The 22,583-nt window shown below is 39.9% G+C and overlaps 2 protein-coding genes across 2 annotated transcripts; one reads left to right on the top strand and one right to left on the bottom strand.

Moving 5' to 3' along the window:
* Nucleotides 1-230: 230 nt before the first annotated feature.
* LOC108011006 (keratin-associated protein 17-1) lies at nucleotides 231-950 on the bottom strand. The gene is made up of 2 exons (XM_017076035.4): nucleotides 804-950; nucleotides 231-748 (listed from the first exon to the last, which is right to left on the bottom strand). Exon 2 carries the CDS (start codon nucleotides 741-743, stop codon nucleotides 486-488), a length of 258 nt encoding a protein of 85 aa, XP_016931524.3. The 5' UTR covers nucleotides 744-748; nucleotides 804-950; the 3' UTR covers nucleotides 231-485.
* Nucleotides 951-3,969: 3,019 nt separating this feature from the next.
* On the top strand, nucleotides 3,970-22,206 carry dsf (nuclear receptor dissatisfaction). Its single transcript, XM_036822766.3, has 5 exons — nucleotides 3,970-3,979; nucleotides 7,303-7,386; nucleotides 7,444-7,605; nucleotides 18,947-20,301; nucleotides 21,226-22,206. Exons 1-5 carry the CDS (start codon nucleotides 3,970-3,972, stop codon nucleotides 21,706-21,708), a joined length of 2,094 nt encoding a protein of 697 aa, XP_036678661.3. The 3' UTR covers nucleotides 21,709-22,206.
* Nucleotides 22,207-22,583: the final 377 nt, after the last annotated feature.

The raw sequence follows: 22,583 nt of genomic DNA, 5'->3' as shown, positions 1-22,583 counted from the left end.
GTATCTGATAGTCGAGACATCTACTAAAGCGTTCTGTCTTGTTTTTTAATAAGTCCATCAAGTTAGTCGAAAATATAGCAAGTGCCAGAATACCCTGAAAAACACGTTCTCCCAAAATTAACCAATGACAAAACAAAGAAAACTTGGATGTTTCAATATTTTGGTTTGGTTTTGGTTCTATTGAAAAATCATAAGAAAAATATTTTTTTTATAATAATGTGTTATTCGTATATTTGTGCTACAATGAATTTCTGTATCAACAATTTGATTAATAGTGCGCCTGCAGGGCGAACGCACCCTGTACAATGATGTATTGTGCAGGTCATTCGTCTCTGTTATGGGTTCTGTCAGCGTTCTTTCCCTTCTGTGTTCGCCTTGTTTGTAGATGTTCTCCGTATCTGGTGTTCCAAGCTATTCGGGTAAAGTGTGGATGGAAGTCCATTCCGTAGGTGGTTCGATTTGTCCGGCAGGGAAGCGCCAGCTCTTTAATGCTGGCGTCCGCCATTCTGCCAGTCTCGACTGAAGCGCGACTTTCCGGTCGGACAGCATCCGCCGGGACAACAGTTGCCGCCAGGACAACCCAGCCGGCTCTGGCCTTGTGCCCCATTGCCACCAGCCTCCATTCGGGGGCACTGGCCATTGGGGCAACTGCCACAATAGGATCCACAGTTGCCACTCCTTGGACTCTGGGAGTAGCCGCTGTTGTTGGAACCGCAACCGTTGTTACTATAAAATCCGTCCATGTTTACTGGAAAATATATTTAAGGAACTTTGTATTATTCTATATTATTTTTTTTCCTAACCTAAAACTTTAGAATGGTGCCGTACAAATCAAAACGCAGTTTTTTTATATAAAATTTTTATAAAACTTTTTTTTGGTGTTTTTGTAATGGACTTCCGATATGTTTGAAAAGGCCAGATCGAATGAACTAAAAGCAATCCCAACCTCGAAAGGCAGAGAGCCGAAAGCCCAAAGCCTACTTTTTTCAACGAAACTTGCTTTTCGAATTCAAGTTCGAAATGGAGCTTGGGCGCCTGCGCAGGTTTTCCGGAAAGTGGTGAGTTTTCTCTGCCTCGGGGGCGTGGCCTAGTCATTTGGGAAACCGGAACCATCCAGGGTTGTCAGAGCGAAAGAGAACGCGAATTCCAGAGGGGTGGGGGTATAGAAAAATGCGACTTCTTGATGCCGCAAATTTGCCATGTGTGTGGAGAGCGGGACGGTGAAGGGGCGTGGGTGGTTCAGGGTCGATTGGATGGGTGGGTGGTTGGGATACGACCGACGGCGACGTTCACGTCGTTGCTGCAAATGACTTTGCGTTCTGACTGGTTAATATAACCGCAGGATCGTATTTGGAAGGTGAAATTTCGTGGGAGGGGGCCGGGACCTGCCTGCCTTATATACGACATAGTGGGCCGTCCATGTAAGCACAGCCAGCCAAATGGGCTGTGTAATGGACACGGGGCTTAGCCTAAACCCCTCGCCGATCCGAATCGACTTACAAGACTCCACCCTCTAAGCCGAGTGTCATGTGCAAAAGACGTTGAGGCTGTATGTATGGGTGAGCTCACCCCGCTCACACTGTCGCAAAAGTCACTTCAATTTGGATGAGAGTCAGTAAATCAACCCCTATCAACATACCAACAACCGACCGAGCTCCGATTGCGATTGCCATTGCGATTCCGATAGCCACGGTAACTCCAGCCAGTGCCAGCTGGGGAAACGCCATTGCAGAATGTCCCGAAACCGAACCATATGCAGGAATAGATGTGTGAAAGCTATATATCCTTGCCTCATGGGAAATGTTTCTCGGCTATATGTATCGATCTATCCAGCTTCTGACTGCACAAAAGTGATGCACTACATTCCTATAGTCTTAAGGTTCAAGAGTCACCCTACCCTTTTATACTCTATCTAAATATTAACCATAAAATAAAATTGTTATTTTTTTTAACATTTAATTTATTTATTATTTACAAAATTTATTTATTTATTTATTTATTTATTTATTTATTCTAAGGTTAAGAGGCAATTGAAAAATTACCTATAACCTATGCTTTTTTTTATTGCAGCTATAGCTACTGTGGCCTTAAGCTAGGAATTACAAAATATTATTCAGCTTTGTTAAGCCTTAGTATATAAATAAAAAAAAATAAATAAAAATATCTATATAAGGTTAAAATAGTAATGGCCCTGTGACACTTGCTGTGAAATAAATCATGGCCATCTTGGGAAAACCGGTTAACACCTTAACAACATTTCATAATTTAAGTGCTTTAGTCAGTTAATCAGACTATTAAAAAAATGTTAAATTTTCTAAGCCCTTTTTAACAAAATTATTATATTAATATTATATTATAATGAATATTATTATTATAATAGTTCTTGAATTTATGATAAATCTTAAAAAATTATATTGGTATAAAATAATAAAAAAATTTTATTAATTAATAAAATCGAATGACTACATTAAACAGGCAGCAGGGTAGTACCAAATGCGGGTTATGTGTCCTAAATAACTTTCCTTACAGGGACATTTTTATAATATACACTTTAAAATGCTTTTTCACTAATCCGTAAGACCCAACTTTACCCAAAGTAATTGACAAAAACCCTTCACTCCTTTCATAATCGAGATCAAGCTCAAATGACTCGAACGGTTAAATGTACCCCGAGTGCAGAGCCCTTTCGTCGGAAGAGGTCCTGACTTTAGAACTAATAATCCGACAGCCTACAAGCGCCGGATTCCACCAAACAAAGAGCAGAAAAAAGGTGTAGCAAAAAACGAGAGAAGCCAGGAGAGTTCAGCATCTCTGCCGACGAAGGATATTTGCCAAGCAGGATAACCAGGGGGAGGGGGGGGGTGGTGAGGTGGGTTGAGCGAGAAGGCAGGCTGTGGGAGCGGGACAGCTTGCAGCACATACCAATACAACGTAGCAGTCGTTCCACATCTAGCTTTTCGTCATTCTTGACATTTTGTGGTGAATTGTCGAAAGCCACAGGATATGTGCGCCAGTGTGCGTGCGTGCGGAGCGCCACTGCGCTTGTGTGGGTGTATCTGTGTGTGTGTGGGTGGTCTGGTTGCGAATAAAAAACAAAAATGGTGGACGGCAGGAAGTCCCCTCATTTGCTGTAATCGCATCATCGCAGGGGCACTGAAAAAAGGGCGTTTTCCGGTTGGTTACCCGTCACTCCCCTCCTCGCTCTCCTCCCTCCCTTTCTCTCTCTCTTTCTCTCTTTTCCAGGACACAGGACTCTACGGGAGAGGAAGGGGCAGAGTGGGTGGGATGCATGGTCCACCATCAAGGGATGAAATGTAACATTTGGTAGCTTTTCGTAAATTTTCGACTTTCATTTGGTTTCTACTTTTTTTTTTTGTTTGTTTTTGTTCGTTTTGCTTTGCCCGGCTCTCGGTTTTTCCGTTCTCGCTTTTCTCTGCTTTTCATTTTTCCATCATCTCAGCTCGCTTTTCCGTTTGTGGCTTTGGTGTACCCCCACCCGCCCCTGAAGTGGGCGGTGGGTGGTGGGTTTTTGGCTGGTTACTGCCTTTGGCTTGGCTCGCCGCCCTCCTGTCAAATTGACTGCAAAAAAGGACCTCTCCTTGGCAGCTTCACTTTCGTAATTGGCGGTCTGTTCGCTGCTGGCTCTGCCAGCCTTAGCTTCCCGTTTCATTCGCAGTTGGTCCGTCAGCCCAGGCGATCCGTTTTCGCAATCGCAATCGCAATCGCATTTGCGTCCGCAGCAGGTTTCACAATTCCGATTCCAGCGGCAGCAAATCGCGTCGGCATCTGAACATCTATCTGAAAATCATTACCCCCTAATTTCCAAGTGACATTGTGCTTCGGTGATACGAAAATTACCTACAAATCGCCAAATAGTCAAACACTATTCTCAATTTAAAGTGCGCTGTGTGGAACGTAAATCTAAGCAAACTGGATACGTTAGGGTTCAAATATTTCCACCAACGGAAAATGGGCACAGGTAAAGGAATGCGTCGGAATTTTCGATTTACTGCCATTCGGGATACCGACGGCACTTTGCATTATGCATTTTGGGAATCTACAGCTGGTTGAGACTTATCATTGAATTCGAAAAGCGACCATGATCATTATTTTTTTATTTTCATCAAGTTACCTTACACATGGTTGCACTTTAAAAAATTTGTTCGTTAGTTCAATAAATTCTGCAGTGTTCCACTACATATTTCCACCAATAAATAATTATTTAGAACTTCTCCTGTTACTGAAAAACTAATTAATAATATCCTTAAGTTCACCCCTTAAAACTTAAAAGTGTGGGTGAAATCGTCTTGTAGTTCAGCTAGTGTGGAGTGAAGATGCTTGTTGTTAGGAACTAAAGTCGTACAAATGGAAGGAAACATTTTACTTACAATTTTATTCTTTTGGTTAACTGACAGTAATTTTTAGGAGTATTGAAAAATTTAAGTATTACAACCTAAAATATTTCTTAATTTATTGGAAAATGAAAATCCTTGCGGTGAATTTGACCGAAATTGGTTGGTTGGAGAATTCAAAGTGCAGAATTGTTATGTTTCTCCTTCACATAGGAACGATAAAAAACTTTAAATATATTTCTGTTTATATCCTATAGATACCGTAGGATCAATAGGTCCAAATTTAAGACCCATATAGTACTAATATTAATAGTCAAAATAATAATAATATTATCTATAGGAAAAAATAAATGGTAAAGCTTAAAAGGGTATTACAAAAAATAAAATAATTTTTCGAGGTATTGCTTAAAGATATTTCGAGTCTTTTAAGTTTCAATTTTTGATCCTTGCCGAATTCCAGCACTGGAGATAGTTATCAGATCATATTTATCTGTATACCAATGATCTATTGATCAAGCAAACCATACATCCGCTAAATTAATTCGATGCAACTCGGGATAAAAGCTACATAACGTAAACAGCTCAACAATTTTATTTTTAAAACTTCAAAACAATATTTGTGTCACTTTATTAAATGGTTTTTTCCTGGTTTTTTTTAATGACTCGTTTATTGCAGATTAATTTATTTAGTAATAAAACAAGTCCAGCATTGACTATCAGATACCCGTTACTCTATTTCAAATTTTAATTATAATAAAATTCATCGCCACCTAACGGAGGGCAATCCCAACTTTCAAGCTTTTATAGTTTCCGAGATCTTCGATTAGGCTAGTGATCCTGATCATTCTACCTGTTACAAACTTTTCGAGAAACACTAAGTAACTATTAACATAACTATCTTTTTTTCCATAAACTTTAAAAAGATAATATCGTTAGAGCTGGAGGTATTTTGCTTCCGCTTCCGATGTTGTCCCAGTTTTTTCACTGGTTCTTGTTCTTTCTTTTCGGTAAGGCCACTTTGATAAAAAAAAAACCCATTTTAAAACTCTCACGCCGATAATGCAAAGTTCTCACGTTTTTCCCACACTCTACAGGCTTTTTGCCTATCTAAACATGTCCGAGATTTCCATAAAAATTGAGAAAGCATATTGTATATGGTTAATATAAAGACATAACCCACTCACTGGCAACTAGCACCAAAAAAAGGGGGCTCTAAAGTAGCAAGTGATGGCATAAATAAACAGAAATATGTAAAATCAACAATACCAAAATTTAAAAAAGAAAACAACGGGCTGGAAAAGGTCCGCTGGCAGAAGGTGTCAATGGGCCTTCAGATTCCGATTCCGATGCAACCCCAGAAAAGGACGACCACTCGAGAGGTGTTAACACGCTGCGGACAATTGCCGATCCGCAGGGTGTGAAAATTGGCAACACGCGCCAACCAAACTCGCACCGAAAAACCAAAACCCAGGGAACTCCACCAGCGACAATATGTCAAATGTCACAGGACAAAGGACCACAACAAAGGGCGAGCGTTTTATTTTGACAAGTGCCGAGTGTTGAACTTAATTTGCGAAGCGTGCCAGTCAAAGGGATGTCCTTGCCCGCCCTCCCTTTTACACACACACTCGCAGGATGAGAGGACGTGCGGGCCTTTTTCACAAGCTAATCCGCGACAAACACACTCGAAGCTGCGCCACAAAGTAGGCAACTTCTTTTGGGCGTGACTCACTGGTTTTCCTCGGGGGCGAAAAAGAGCTCGGCGGAAGCGGGCTTAGCGCCTAATAAAAGTTAAATACGCCAATGATTAAGTGCATTTGTTGGCAAATGTTTCGTCATGTGGCATTGTATATTTCAGCTTAATAATCTTCGGTATAGGTAGGAAAAATCGAACATTTTGTCGGGTACAAGGCGATTTGTTTCGAACACCTTTCAAAAGATTAGAAATATAAATCAGAAAAAAATAAATATATTAGTTATCATATTATCCTTTTGGGTGTTTTTAGATATATTTTGTAGACTAATTATTTTCAGTAGGTAGGAGAAATAGAAAATTCAGCCTTTTAGTAATTGAGTTAAGAGCAAGCAAATTTATAGTACAATTTTACAAATAATTTTTGAAAACCGAATCAGTTTCGTTGGATACATCTTTAAAGTCCCGAAAAAACATTAGACATTTATTTAAGCAAAAATATAAATATAAATATTTTACTGATTGATTCAATATATAGGCACACTACCGCTACAATCCAGAAAATGTCAATTATTTTAATAACTACACAGAGAAAATTCTGAGTTGAAAATGTTCTTAAAAATAGAACGACATTTTAAGTTGAAAATGTTTTTATTTTGCTCGAATCAAGTTCAATTGGAGGTATTTAAGTACATTTAATGTACAAATAAACTATTAGTTCAGTCATTAGTGTATACTTATCAAAAAGTTGTTAAATAAACTCAGCATAATTTTTCTCTTCTCACCATTTTGTTCTTATATTGATACCAAAATGTACTTACACGGTTTTTAAGAACTAATGTTCTCAATTCAAGAACAGTGTTCTTAGATAGTATTCTCTGTGTACCACCAATTTTCTAAAATTAACTTTGAGGCAATCGTAAAAGCTTATATTTTCATTAAATTATACTTTATTAAATTTTTATTAGTACTTGGTATGTCGCTTTACTGCTATTAAAGGCTTTCTTTTAAAAAAGTTTTCGCCAATGATTATATCCCTCTAAAGTTGTAATACATCGAAATAATGTGGGTATATACCTATCTGGCGAAAAAGTCATAGAAAGTGATCTTTTTTCTTGGAAAGACAATTTTTTTAGTTTCTGCACCTAAAACATATTTTTATCCGATTCTTAAAATGGTCCAATTTAATCTGTGAAAATGAAAGAAACACGTAATCCATCCGTTTCAAAGTTTCGATATTTTCCATATAATTTTTAGCGGGCGACCGTCTGTTGGATATTCCCTGTAAAGTGTGTGGCGATCGCAGCTCCGGGAAGCACTATGGAATCTACAGCTGCGATGGTGAGTCCTGGGGACGATTGAATTAATAACAGTGTAAGCTTTGCTAATTCCTTTCAGGCTGCTCGGGCTTCTTCAAGCGGAGCATCCATCGGAATCGGATTTACACCTGTAAGGCCACCGGCGATCTCAAGGGTCGATGTCCCGTGGACAAGACCCATCGCAACCAGTGTCGCGCGTGTCGCCTGGCCAAATGCTTTCAGTCGGCCATGAACAAGGATGGTAAGTAAGCCACTGTCATTATCATCACTCTGTTCCCCGAAACACCGCTAAACTCTGTTTCCCGACCCACAAGTATTGTTTTACTTGCCAAATACACTTAATTATGCAGCAAATTAGCTCGAGAAGCCTGTTTACGTCAAGGTTTTTGGGCATAAATTACATTAAACTCGGTAACCGAAATGCCGTCGGCATCCTCCTCTCCTACAGTTGTGGCCAGACTCTGAAAAACGCCATTTGAATTTTGGCTGAATTTGTCATTAAGCTGATTATAAATTATGCGAGCCCCAATCCTGTGGTCGTGCCTCGGGGGCGAAGGACTTAATGGGGGAAAAGTGTTGAATTTGATTTTTGTAAGCTACACCAAGGGAAAATTGGTAGACAGGTTATTACTTGAATAAATTATAAAACTTGCGAAAATTTAAGTGAATAGATAGTTAAACTAATGGACTTTATTATACTGCTTAGATATCTACATAGTTGGAAGATAAATATTACCCTTTAAATAATAAAGAATACTCTTATTATAAATCTTAACTTATTAAGATACAAAGGTTATTGTAACTTATACAAGTAACTAAAAATGTTTTTAAACTAGCGTATTAAAATATTTAATTTAGCGACTGCCATTATAGGTAAAGGTGGAACCTGAACTGTACATTTCAATTTTGCTTTGAAAAAAGAAAATTAATTAATATATGTTCGAAACTGAAAAACCAAAAAAATTTACGATACCGTGTTTATTACATTTTAGTATTCAACGATGACTGTGAATGATTCCAGAAGTTTTTTAGCGGATTACATTAAGAGTGGCCCCAGAATTTTAAAATCATTTGAATTGAAAAGAATTCGGAATAGGAACTCATAGTTCGTTTGTTAACAAGATTTAAAAAACGGTCATAAAGCACTTTAAATATTAAAATACTTTTGTGTCTACTTAAAAAACCAAAAATCACAAAGTATCAAAACGTATCCTAAAACGTAATTTGTATTGCAGCAATTCCACAACCTAGCAACCACATAGCCACATTTGGATATGAAACATTAAACCCCCTTCCAGCCGGTAATCGGTAGTCGGATAGCCATAACCAAACCGAATACACAGCTCAATGCAACAATGCTAGCTTTAAAGCTCTTAAGCCAACATTAAATGTAGCATAAAAACACATAATAGCGACGAACATTCTTGGTATCAACCGTTGGGATGGGTGCGGACTTTATCCAGGAGCCAAACCCATCTCATGGATGCCGATTCGCATTCGGTATTCAGTGTTCAGTGTTCAGTATTCAGAAGCTACCATTGATGGGTTCACTGCACAGAAGAGACGGGACTGGAACAGCGTGAGAATCATTGCAGATTTTCTCGCACGCAAGGGCCACTCTTTTTTGGGGTGGAGTACTGGAACTCCGACTGGGCGTGAGGGTCGATTGACAATGTGCACTTAATAGCGGATTACACGCATTATCCGCTCGCTGAAAATGCGACTAAAATGTATTGACAATCAAGTGATGATGCCCAAAGCTCGAACTTAGACGTCAGTCAACCCGAGGACCTTCGCAGCGATGGTGGCTTGTGGACTCAACTGATGGGTGGGGATTGGTAGAGAAGGGTCTGTATCCAGCTAACCACCACCCAACTGAAAACTAGAGCACCCCACAAAAAAAGCACAACGAGTAAAAAGTACAAATCAAATGGAACTACTATATACCGATGAAAACCGATAACCGACGATGATATTCTCTTAACCAATTGTTCGTGGAAATTGCAGTTAAGATCGGTAATGTTAGCATAAACTCTAAAAAGGTATAGGATTCTTAAACTTACAAGAAATTTTGGATGCATAAACCTTTATAACAAATATTGTCATAATATCTTTCATTTCTAAGCATCAAAAACAAGTATATTTACAATAATGCTACACAATATTGTAATAATACATAGAAAAAATGTTTAGGCCGATCCCAAATCTTATTTTCTTAAAACAGTAAACGGTTTTTAACAGTTCCGAAAAGTAGTTTGCTTATCTAAAGTCAAAATAGTATGATAATTCTAAAAAATGTCGACGTATGTTTGGCTTGTGTGTAGGTTTCTCCGTTTCATGACGGTTTTTCAAATGTTTTTTGCTGCCAAAAATAACCAGTTTTTCATAAGTTTTCCACAAAATTCCGGAAAGCTGAGAAACATCACAACAATAGCAGGGATATGAGCATGTTGCGATATGTACATCCATGTTCCTCACATTCCTTGCGATATTTTCTTAGTTTGCCGCTACAAAGCCTCATGTTGGGCTGCCTTTTTGGGGTTTTTCTTGGCTGGTTCCGTAAATAAATAACAAACACACACGGACGCCAAACAATTCACACATCTTCCACAAACCTCACACCACACTGCTCCCATCCCATCCCATTCTACACAGATGAACCCCCAGAAAAATGGTCCGCCCTAACGCCATTGTAGTATCCCCAGACAAAATGCTTTTGTTGTTTAGAGCAGAAAGCAAAAAAGCCACAAAAATCGTTCAAGGCACGTTTGTGTAACATTTTTGTGAGTTTGGGTTGGCTGGGGTCATGCGAGTAGTAAAGTTGTTGGGGGTTCGCTGGAGCTGATGACAGTGGTGGTGATTGAAATGAGTTCCGGCAGCGGTTTGGCGTTCTCAGTTTCTTAGTTTCCGTTTAGCGTTTAAGTGATTTTTCGATTGCGACTCCAAAGGCAAATAAAGGTAATTGCAAAGGTGATAAAAGTTCTGTGCTCTTTAAGTAGTTATTTATTTAGTAAAAGGGATTTTATTAAAATACTTTTGAGCAGTTTGGGTGAAAAAATTGTTAAAACAGCCATTAGGAACTAAGATAATAAATATAGATTTTAGAAACATGTTTTTCGATCTCAAAAATTCTAAAAGCGATTCAATCTCTAGTTCTCAAAATTAAAACTAAGTATTTAGACCGTATATATGTAATCTGTGATATAAAATCAATTTTTTTCTAAAAATAACCTCGGATTAACTTTTTCCTTGATATCAAGAAAGTTTCTCCCTGAATAAGTGAGAAGAAATTCTTCTTCAATATGCGAACACTTTATTTCGGCATCTTTTTCGTTATGGTGCTGATGCTTAGTTTATGACCTATTTTAGGTGTAGAAATCGTCTCAATAAATAAATATTTTAAACTTCCAGGAAGGTTATTTAAAAAACAGATTGAAGTACACCTCATTCCCCTTCGACCAAGTGTCAAATTGACGGTTTTGAGCTGACCAATCAGCATGCCACCGCACTTTAGGGCTGACAAATAAGTTATTATGGGAAAATATGACGGTCGTCGCACATTTCGCTGTCAAAGCTTTCTGAACCCAAAACTGCCTTCCACATCCTATGTCGATGACAGAATTACAAATGTTGGCTACTTTGTATGCTAATATCCTGGGGAGGATACGAATTGGAGGACGGAGGAAAAAATAAAAGGAGACGACAAGAGCTCTTCTTACAAATTATGTTGCCACTTGTCACATTTAATGGTATTTGCATTTGTATACACCAAAGTGTCAGCATCATCAACACGCATACCTTCTACTTTCATAAACCCCCAGACGGTTTTTTACTTTCTTTTTCTTTGCCAATATTTACGCGGCGATTTAAGCGGATTTCTCATTTTGAGTGATTTGTGTCGCTTCTCGAATCCCATTCTTAGAAGACGCTTTTCAGTTTAGAACTGCCAAGTGGGGGTGTGATAATGATGGGGTCATTATTCCCCTGGGTGTGTGATGAGCCGAAAAGTGATACGTAATGATGCTTATAATGGCCAAGACGAAATGTGTAAATAGTCTATAGGGGGATATTACACAATGAAAAATAAAAATATAATAAATTGTACTTTCCTTAGCATAATTTTCCATTGTACCTACGATATTATTTACCTTACTTTTATTTAAAGAAAGCCATTTTTTTATTCATTTGTTTAATTGTATTTTATATGATAAAAATTTCGAAGTCGCATGTGCTTTCTGTGTCGCCTTCTTTTGATTGCCTTCTTAACATAATGTTCCTAACATTAACTATATTTTAGTCCCAGCGAAATATAAAAACCTTAATTTGTGAACAACTCGTAATGTTAATATAAATTCTCTGCCTAAAATATTAAAAAAATAAAGAAAATGTAAAGTAGATAATGAAAATTGCAATTTGTAATTTTTTTTCCTTCAAAAATATTTCTAAAAGTAATTGAAAACGTATCAAGTAAAAAATCATGGAAATATGCATGCAGCAAATCGTCTGTTTCCGAGATTGCACACATTATTTGCTTATAACTTTTTAATGAATGGTCCGATTTAAACAATTTTTGGCATAGTCGTGAATAAAATGGATTTAAAAATGTGGGCGCTAGACAGGCTATGGCGTTATGAGCGTTTGTGGACGTTAGAGTGGGCGAGGCACCAAAACTGCAAGCCAAATCCCTTTGTAGCTTTTATAGTTTTCGAGATCTCAGTGTTCAAATTTAAAGAAATAGTAGTTTTCAATTTTTTTAAGAAGTTTCATCAATATTTTTGTTTGATCTACGAATGACCTTTGATCTATATTACGAAGTTTAATGTTCAGCCGAATCCATTCATCTCAGCTTGAGTCGATGTGTACTAACCTTAACTTAAGCGCTTAACGAAGGCAACTTCCTCCGCTGGCGTTTCTGTCAAGGATTAAACAAGCAAGACGGTACAAACAGAGACAAACGGCAGATAGAATCCAAGTGGTCGAGCGGAGAAGAGACCTTTTCCAAGATTCAGCCAAGTGTAAACCCATCGAAAGGGACTGCAAAGTGTAAGTGTTCTTAGTTTCTGTTTCTGTTGGTGTGGCGTTGGACTCGCACCTAGGAATTTACATTGTACAAGTATATTGTTGCATACTTCAGGGCTCTTAAGCCCTTTTGTCAACAGACTGTGGTTCCCCAGCCTGGCTTTATTTTCGGGGCCCAAGAGTCTCGTTTCCGTTCGCTACGGTGCCAATGTAAATTTTTGTTGTTGTTGATGTCTATTCCAGAGACGACTTTTTGGCGCTGGCGCAAAAGGCAGTCTCGGCTAATTTCATGACCACATTTTAACGTATTGATTTTTGCTGATGTGCATGCCAAATACATATGAACACACGCCCATATATACGTATATGTGGGAATATGTATCCTTGTGATATTTATTGTGTAGCTTTTAAGCCGCCCAGTTACCGTTGAATACCCCCACCATATTACGTATACGCAATTTCATTTACACATGGCTGCAGGGCACAGAAAGCCATGGCTGAGAGACACGCCCACACATGCAAATTCGCACGCACACATGTGACGGGTGTTTTACTTAATTGACATTATAGCCTACTACGATATGTGCACACACTTTCGCCAGGGACTGTGCGACATGTAAATGCGCCTGGCTTGTTGCACATGTCATGGACATGAAAACCCATCACATATCACATACCATACCATCCATACCCCCATCCCAACATCCGCATCCTTCCACACACACACACACAGACGCAGGATTGCCTGCATTGCAGTGTGCGTGAGTGAGTCAAACGTGTCAGTGTCAACATTAAAAGCGGATTTAAAATCACTTACCCACTGGGCGAGCGCCACTCGAGTGAGAGTCAGAGGCGTAAAAGCCGTTGGCCTCATCATGTTCGGAGCCACTTTCCGCCTCGAAAGGGAGGGCCAAAGGGCCACAGGGATGCATCAGAGGGTGCATTTTTGTAAAGCGCCTACAGAGTTTGACGACAAAAATAATCTATCTTTTACTGATCGAACGAAGTACTGATTTCAGTACAAGCAAGAATAAATAAAAGCTTAGAAAAGGTGGTATTTAGTCCAGACAATTTTATTGAACTCGATATATGATTGAATAGCAATGATATAGGGCCCAAAGAAATCCATTACTTAGACCAAGTTTTCAGATGTTCTTATCTTATCTAACTTAAATCCCTAAAGAAGGATCATTTCTACCTGTTAATAAAAATTTTAGCCCTTTGTGGTTTTATCAAAAATAGTTTTAATGGGTTTTACTTTCACTTTAATGTTGATTAACATTGTTAATATTAATACCTCTGAATGTTTGAAAACCGTTATTACAAGCCGGCGAGATATTTAATCTTTTACACCTAGCATATCAAGGTCTTGACTAAAAAACAAGGAAGAACGCTATAGTCGAGTACCTCGACTATCAGATACCCGTTACTCAGCTAAAGGGATCAAAGGGAAATGGAGATATGCAAGCAGCAAAGCGAGATTAAAACGAGCCACCTACCGGCGGTAGACAGATTTAAGCGTTATGGGCGTTAGGATGGGCGTGGCAAATTTTTTTTTGGGTCAATCGATAGGTATTGATGAGAACAATACATTTCAGTTATTCTAGCATCAAAACTGTAGGAGCCACAGTTTTGGGCGGTTGGTGGGCGTAAGAGTGGGCGTGGCACATTGCTGAAACAAACTTGCGCTGCGTAAGAAGCTCAGGAATCTGCACCCGAAATCTCAATAGCCAAGCTCTTATAGTTTCCGAGATCTCAGCGTTCATCCGGACAGACAGACGGACAGACGGACAGACGGACATGGCTAGATCGACTAAGCTAGTGATCCTGATCAAGAATATATATACTTTATGGGGTTGGAAACGCTTCCTTCTGCCTGTTACATACTTTCCGACGAATCTAGTATACCCTTTTACTCTACGAGTAACGGGTATATTTAACAAAATGCTAGACTGAGAGTGAAGATCTGTTATGACAACTGAATTTTCAACGTCAGAAAATTCCGACACAACATTTTTCTTATGGGAAACTATAATATTCTTTTTTCCTTGCATGGTCTTAGGATTAATTAGTCTTAACTTTGATTTCAGTGTCTTTTTAATTAATTTTGGAGGTGTGATATGGTGTGTTTTGATGTCAGGGATCTCTTTTCAAGAGTTATATAAAGCATTCGCAATACCATTTATTATATATCTATCAACGAGGAAGAGAATAACTTCACAAAGTAGGATGAACATCCAGACCTTTTTTTTCGATTACCTCCTGGTAAAATAACTTAAGCGGCGACATATTCGCACTTGAATTGATATTTCTGCTGAATTTTGTTTCTAAAGTTTAGTTGAAAATCCCCCTAGTCTAAATGCCTCGTAGAGTACATTGTTTCAAATCGGAAAAGTACCTTTTCTGCTTTCGCAGGCTTTTAGTGCGTAAGTATGGCACAAAAATAAATCCCACAAGAATCTTGAATATTTAATACTTAAACGTATTTGTTTACTTGCTAGCAATGTATTAAAATCTCATGAATATGAAATCTAATTAACACTTGACTTATAAACTCTTGCCGAAATCAAGGAGTTTCCCTGCTGCCTCCCCCCAAAACTCCCAACCTCTTCCTACACCGCACATATAAACACCTGGAAAATCTCCCAGGCTTTTCTGAAATGTGGTACACAAAGTTACGCCCGCTGGCGAAAGAGTGAGTGGAAAAAAATTACAATCTACAAATCTAATTAGCAACTCATTACGAGGATCGCATCCCTGCTCTCAGGACCCCGAACTCCCCCACAGAAAAGTGAAACAAATGGACAAAAGAGAAGCATAGCAAACATATTGACCGATTTGCTGAAGTTAATCAATTAATTAGGGTAGAGAGCACAGGGAAGCAGACCAGGAGTTCCGTGAAAGCAAAAACAATTATGTCAAAATACATGCATGGGGATGGGGTCATAGGGTCATGGGGTGTTGGGCCTGGAAAAGAAGGGGAAAAGGACCAGGCCAAGGCAAAGACAGACAAAGGCGAAAATGTCCGGATGCCAGAATGGGCAAGGAAAAACGCGGCGGAAAAATTAATGATAAGTGGCAGTGGAAAAGCGAGCTGCCACGCAGCTGTTTGGTTCCCACATCTCGACACGACCACGACCACGGCGACTTCACGACGATACCGCACGCAAAATCCCAAATGATGGTCATCATCACCGGGCTCGAGAGCCAGGACGAAGGATACGGATATACCCATCCGCCCATAAGCTGAAAAGCGCAACGCGTGCTCCAGAAATCGAAATAAATAAATCGGTAAACGGTAATGAGCAGAGAGCCCACGCTTTACATGCGGGATCTTCCAAATCCACATCCACATCCGCAGATAATGTCGTAATCAAAATTCACCTAAAAGGAATATATCAAAATGCGATTGTTTGGCAGGCAAATTAAAAGTAAATAAGGCAACGTTTGCAAATTGCAAGAGGGGGAGCGACAGCCCAAAAACCGAAAATAAAATAAAAAGATATATAAACCGTGAAATTAGGAAAACACTTGAAGTGATTCGATGTGCTGCGATATACTGAGAGCAGGGGCTGTTTGCGTAGACCCCGGTTTTCCGATTCGGTCGGGGGTTGCACGGACTAGTGGCGGAGTGCTTAATAGTCCATAATGGCCACATTATGTCGGCTCAGGCTGCTCGGGTGCTCAGTCACCCACGGAATTGTCAGGCCAACAATGGCAGGAGAATTGAGCAATTGTCAAGTAGTTGGCTGCGGTGAGGCGATTGATATTCATGAATAAGTTGCGTTTGATTGGGATCTTTACAATGAGCTGATTTAATTATTCAACCACAGAAAAATTATATGATTTTCTTTGTAGAAACACTGTATTTAAATAAGCAAATTTTGAACAAAGAAAAGGAGAAATGCTTTGTAAATCTTTTAATCTGGATGTCTGTCATTCTGATTTTATTTTTCAGCAAGATACTAACAATAATTGAAATAATTTTCAATTTTATTGTAATGGGTTTAATTAGTTAATGCAATATTGTAAAAGGGAAAACGTCGATCTGTACTAACTTAGAAAGTATCTTTTAGATACTTTTAGATAATATATTTTAGATACTTTTCGAAAGTATCTTTTAGATTTCTTCGAAACAAAAATCTTGAAGTAGTTTTTAAACCTAGTAAACGGATAGAAAATAAAAGTTTAAAATCGTTGGTACGCCCATTAAAAATTAAGAATAATAATTTGAAATGAAATGTATTTGTTATTTATATGTCAAGACTTATTATAATATATATTTATATCTGATAATGTTTGGAGAAACCTCAAAGAAGAAAAAACAGTCAAAGAATTACAACTTCTTTCAGATTTTTCACCACTAAAAATATTCAAAGGAACCATTTCATTTAGATGTTTTTAAAGCTCACAATGAGGGACGCATATACTTACTTCCCCTAGGACTGTTCATTAGCCGAATAAGTCTAAATCAAGTAGGCTTTTTAGAACGCCCGCAGTTATTTTCCGGATTTGTTTCTATTCAAAGACAGACACGACTTGTGCATTTTCCATCTTCATAACTTTCCAGAAAGTAAATCGTTACTTACTTTTCTACTTCTGCTTTCGGTTGCCTTCCCAGAAAAGTTTCCTTCAAGAAAAAAACAAGATGCTAAAATCAAGAAAAATGTGAATAAGAGCAAATATTTTAAGTTTTCCCGCCTTGGCAGCTAATTTTGTTGCCTTTTTCACGCGTTTCTATGTTTGAACACGGCGAGGGAGAAAAAAAAGGAGTGCTTCGGAGTCACAGCCAAAGGGTTAACTTGAAGTTTGAGTTCCGCAGGGGGTATTTTCAACTTTTCTTTCGCATTTTGCTGAACCACAATTTTTAAGTCCCGCTGGAAATTGGTACCCAAAGTTTGTTAAACCCGCAGCATAAAAATTTGATGAGTTTGGCATTTTCTTTAATTGAAATTTGTGATCTTTTAAAAGCTTTGAGACTTTTTCCCGCTCTAGGTGGCAAGCGTTTTTTTCTAGTTTTATTAAACGCGAAGCTGGGGGAAGCTAAAGTTTGGGGGTCTCAAGTGCCCTCAAGTGACTGTAGTCATTTTACAGGGAGACGCACTCACATGTGCGATTAGCTGGGGATTAAAATGTCACCCCTTTTGCGCCATGTCATGCAATCTACAAGATTCGCAGCGCAGCTATAGATACATTTAATTACAAACAAATAAAAGTCATGACAGCCACACACACATGAGCTCCTCAACCCCCATATATATTTTTACGCTCAGGTTTAGCTTGAGGCATATGCAACAGTTCTCACGCCCGAGGACAGTTCATCTGTCCTATCCTATCCTATCGTATCCGCAACTCTGTATCTGTATTCTTATAACTCGTATCTTTGCATCTCAAATAATCGGTTTATTATTTCTTCCCTCCTGTCCCTCACTTCTGACCCAAATCGGGAAAAGCCCAACCTTTGGGACCGCACCACAAAACCTTTCCCGAAAAGTTTCAAAAGGAAAATAAAAGGAAAATGAGAAGAAAGCCAGGCGGGAGTATCTTTGAAATTAACTTTATTTATTTAACTACTTAGAGGCAGATTATCGCAATTACACACTTGGAATGATTTTATGCAAACCAGATTGGTCCTTTAAATGCAAATGGTAAACAAATGATTTAAAAATACAAAAAGGCCATAGCTCATATATAATATATGGCTCTTTTATTGTGGAATCAGTGATGATATCCCCTGTTAAATGACTTTTTAATTTTAAATTTTAACAGCATAATCTTAAAAAAACACCAATCATAATTGATAATTATCAACTAATGATTATAACGTAAATGCATGGTTTATATATGAACAAAATTAATAACATTAAGGACAGTGTAGTATATTGATCAGTTCTTGGGGGTTATATATTCTGCCTGTCCAACGAATAAAATTGTTTTAAAAAGTATACATAAATTGGTTATTAAAACCTTCTCTAACCAATATCCTGGCTGCACCACTGATATTGATAGTATCTTTTCCATATATTGTTATTGGAATATCCTTAATCGATCAGGTTTTAAAAGTCTCATTTAACCCTTAACAGTTTTTTAGTATTACTAAAAGTTGGGTTTTATGCAAAAAAAGTATTCTTAAAATTAGAATCAAAGCGAACTTTTCAAAATATCATGTTTTGTTAATGATTTTATCAAACTTTTAAACATTTTTTAAAATCGAAGAAAACTTGTTAATTATATCCAATTCTCAATTATCTCTTTTCTATATTTTGTCCATAGTTAAACCACATTTTTCTTACCACTGAGCTTCTTTTAAAGTCTCTCAAAAAGGGGTTTATAATTGGTTTTGATTATATGCATTGGGGTATATTCTTAACATTCGAATACATGCGAACTTTCTTAAAATGTCATGTTTTGATAAGGCTTTAATACAAATATTTATGTTAAATCAAAGTTTGTTGAGAAACGAAAGATTACTAAACTTTGTTGATTATAATCCGATGTTTGATTCCTAGCCACTATTTTCTAACTGTTCTCCATAGTCAAATCTCTTTCTTCTTATCCCCCAGCCGTGCAACACGAGCGTGGACCAAGGAAACCGAAGCTGCATCCGCAGTTGCACCACCACCACCACCATGCAGCAGCCGCCGCCGCAGCAGCCCACCATGCGGCAGCCGCCCACCACCACCATCACCATCACCACCACGCCCACGCCCACGCTGCGGCGGCCCACCATGCGGCGGCTGCAGCAGCGGCAGCGGCGGGTCTGCACCACCACCACCACGGTGGCCACCTGCCCGTCTCCCTGGTCACCAATGTCTCGGCCTCCTTCAACTACACGCAGCACATCTCCACCCATCCGCCTGGTGGAGCGGCACCACCCAGTGGCTTCCACCTGGCAGCCAGTGGCCAGCAGCAGGGAGCAGCAGCTCCACCAGCTGGCCACCTGCATCATGGAACTGGAGGTCATCAGCATGCCACGGCCTTCCATCATCCAGTGGGTCACCAGGGACACCCTGCCCTCCCCGCTCCACATGGCGGAGTGGTAGGCACTCCAAGTGGAAACGCCAGCGGTTCTGGTGCCTCGCTGACCTTCCCATCGCACCTGCTGCACCACAACCTCATCGCCGAGGCGGCCAGCAAGCTGCCGGGGATTACGGCCACCGCCGTGGCGGCTGTCGTCTCCTCCACCACCACGCCCTACGCTTCAGCGGCTCAGGCCTCCTCGCCCGGCAGCAACCACAACCACAACTACTCCTCGCCCTCGCCCAGCAACTCCATACAGTCCATTTCGAGCATTGGCTCGAGGAGTGTGGCTGGAGAGGAGGGCCTCAGCCTGGGCAGCGAGAGTCCGCGGGTGAATGTGGAAACGGAGACACCATCGCCATCGGCTTCACCTCCTCTGAGTGCTGGCAGCATTTCGCCTGCTCCCACGCTGACCACCTCCTCGGGATCTCCACAGCCTCGCCAGACATCCCTGCGCAGCCTAAGTGATGCCACCACGCCACCCAGTCACGCCTCCCTCATGATCCGCTCCAGCAGCATGAGCAACAACAATATCAATAATAACAATAACAATGGGGAGCACAAGCAGGCCAGTTTCACATCCGGATCACCCACGCCCACCACGCCCACGCCCCCTCCCCCGAGACCAGGTGGTGGCGGCAACTCCTGCCCCACGGCCACCAGCTCCAACGGCTTCCTGGAGCTGCTGCTCAGCCCGGACAAGTGCCAGGAGCTCATCCAGTACCAGGTGCAGCACAACACGCTGCTCTTCCCGCAGCAGCTGCTGGACTCGCGGCTCCTCTCCTGGGAGATGCTGCAGGAGACGACGGCACGCCTGCTCTTCATGGCCGTGCGCTGGGTCAAGTGCCTCATGCCCTTCCAGACGCTCTCCAAGAATGACCAGCATTTGCTGCTTCAGGTGAGGATAATATATTTTTAGCAACCCATTTTAGAACTAAGTCGATTTTCCTAGACTCTTACCAAATGCCAAATGTGCTAAAAAGCACATTTCATAAATATGTACGTAGAACAGTTAATAATTATTACATTATTATTTTTTTAAAAACAAACCATTCTGCAGAAGAGTTTCAAACGAAAACCATTTTTAAACAATAATGTTTTTAAGGTGTCTCAACCAATATATTCGTTACTAATTTCCAAAACCACAGTCCTTATATGTATTGAGTTTAGCTTACTAAACCGAGAAAATGAACTACGATCTACTATCATTAACAAGATCGAGTTATAAAACCTTCAATTTATAAACAGAATGCAATTCTGTTGCTTTTATCCACTCCATTTCCATTAAAACTAGGTTGACCATAGAGACTTCGAGATAGGGAAGATCCTAAAAAGAACAATTTATGTAATGACATATATTTCATTTAACTTTTATCAATATAACCAATATAAGAGAATAAAATTGTTTCCTGTACAACTTTGACTTATTTAGTTAATTAGTTTTCTAGAAACTGTAGGGAAGAGGTCTTTAGGTTGGAGTGGTGAATAAGTTGGAAAACTAGATTTTCTCCTAAATTTTTTACCACAAAACACTGTTTTTAAATCTATTAATCTTTGGTGCCTTTAATTTTGAAATATAGTGAAAAGCTAAACTTAAATATGAGCTTTTACCACTCATGAATTTTTTAAAATTTGATAAAAATCATCAGTATTCATAAATATAAATGGAACTGAGTATAAAAGTGTCCCAATCTACACACAAATTTAACTAATAAGATCTGTGGCACCGACGTATTTTTCCCCAATACCGTCGGAGATTTCAGGGGCACCACAAAAATTCCTATAAACGCACGTCTCACAAAATTAACCCTTATTTTTCTAGGAGTCTTGGAAGGAGCTCTTCCTGCTGAACCTCGCGCAGTGGACTATTCCCTTGGACCTAACGCCCATCCTGGAATCGCCCCTGATCCGGGAGCGGGTGCTGCAGGACGAGGCCACGCAGACGGAGATGAAGACGATCCAGGAGATACTGTGCCGCTTCCGGCAGATCACGCCCGACGGCAGCGAGGTGGGCTGCATGAAGGCCATCGCCCTGTTCGCCCCGGAGACGGCGGGTCTATGCGACGTGCAGCCGGTGGAGATGCTGCAGGACCAGGCGCAGTGCATCCTCTCCGACCACGTGCGGCTGCGCTATCCCCGCCAGGCGACCCGCTTCGGCAGGCTGCTGCTCCTCCTTCCCTCGCTGCGGACCATCCGGGCGTCCACCATTGAGGCTTTGTTTTTCAAGGAGACGATTGGAAATGTACCGATTGCGAGGCTCCTGCGCGACATGTACACCATGGAGCCGGCCCAGGTGGACAAGTGAATATGTTTGGCCACCCGAAAACCCGAAATGTAATCAAAATCGATTCCCATAGCATCTAAGTCCCGGCATCAGTCGTTGCCACCTGCAAAAATATTTGTATTCCAATGCGACCCGAAAAGTATTCAGATTCATAGCGGGGGGAAACGGAAATGGGGGTGCTAGGAGGTAAATTGGACAGCCGGAAACTGCAGATGCGACATTTCGCAGGGCACCATGTAATAGATACAGTATGTACACCATATACCATACCAGCCATGCTCCTCCATTGGCGCTGCTACTCACACCTTGATTTATCGCCAGCAATGCGTCGCGCTCCCTTTGCTTTCGCTTCATTTTCTAACATTTTTATTCTCATTTCATTTCATCTTTTTTCACGGATTTTTCTTTTTGACTGCCTGGGCGGCTTTATTTATCTTTCATTCGACGTTTTGTCGTCGCTTTTCTAAAAATTCCCCATGTTATTTCAACCTGGCAAGGACCTCCTCCTCCATTCGCCATCCCATCGCCATGCCCTAACTTACAAATCACTCCCCATCCCGCTGGACCGAAATCGTTGTTGACCTCGCGCTTTGACTTTAAAATACCCTTTAATATTCCAAATATGATAGGTACGGCTTAAAACACAGAACGTGTTTTCTAAAAAAAAACATTACACTCAAAAAAGTATCTTAGAATCAGACCGGTATATTTAAAAGTTGAGAAAAAATTTCTATCTAATGTATATAACAAATCGGAATTGAATCAAAATTTCTGAAATTTAGTCAGAATACTATTTTAAGATTACTTAACATATTTTCCAGGAATGCGATCAATAACCTCATAGATTTTGTACTTCTAAAATGTAATTCTTAAAAATGCAATACATATTCCAAAAC

This window comes from Drosophila suzukii, chromosome 2L (assembly GCF_043229965.1).
Source record: "Drosophila suzukii chromosome 2L, CBGP_Dsuzu_IsoJpt1.0, whole genome shotgun sequence".
Lineage (NCBI taxonomy): Eukaryota > Metazoa > Arthropoda > Insecta > Diptera > Drosophilidae > Drosophila > Drosophila suzukii.
This window is presented reverse-complemented; position numbering and strand designations above follow the sequence as displayed.

What these genes read in the sequence shown, in the direction of transcription:
- LOC108011006 (XM_017076035.4), bottom strand. Translation starts at nt 743, where the DNA reads ATGGACGGATTTTATAGTAACAACGGTTGCGGTTCCAACAACAGCGGC.
- dsf (XM_036822766.3), top strand. An exon ending in TGGAATCTACAGCTGCGATG is followed by an intron (nt 7,387 to 7,443) that starts GTGAGTCCTGGG and finishes AATTCCTTTCAG; the next exon opens with GCTGCTCGGGCTTCTTCAAG. An exon ending in ACCAGCATTTGCTGCTTCAG is followed by an intron (nt 20,302 to 21,225) that starts GTGAGGATAATA and finishes TTATTTTTCTAG; the next exon opens with GAGTCTTGGAAGGAGCTCTT.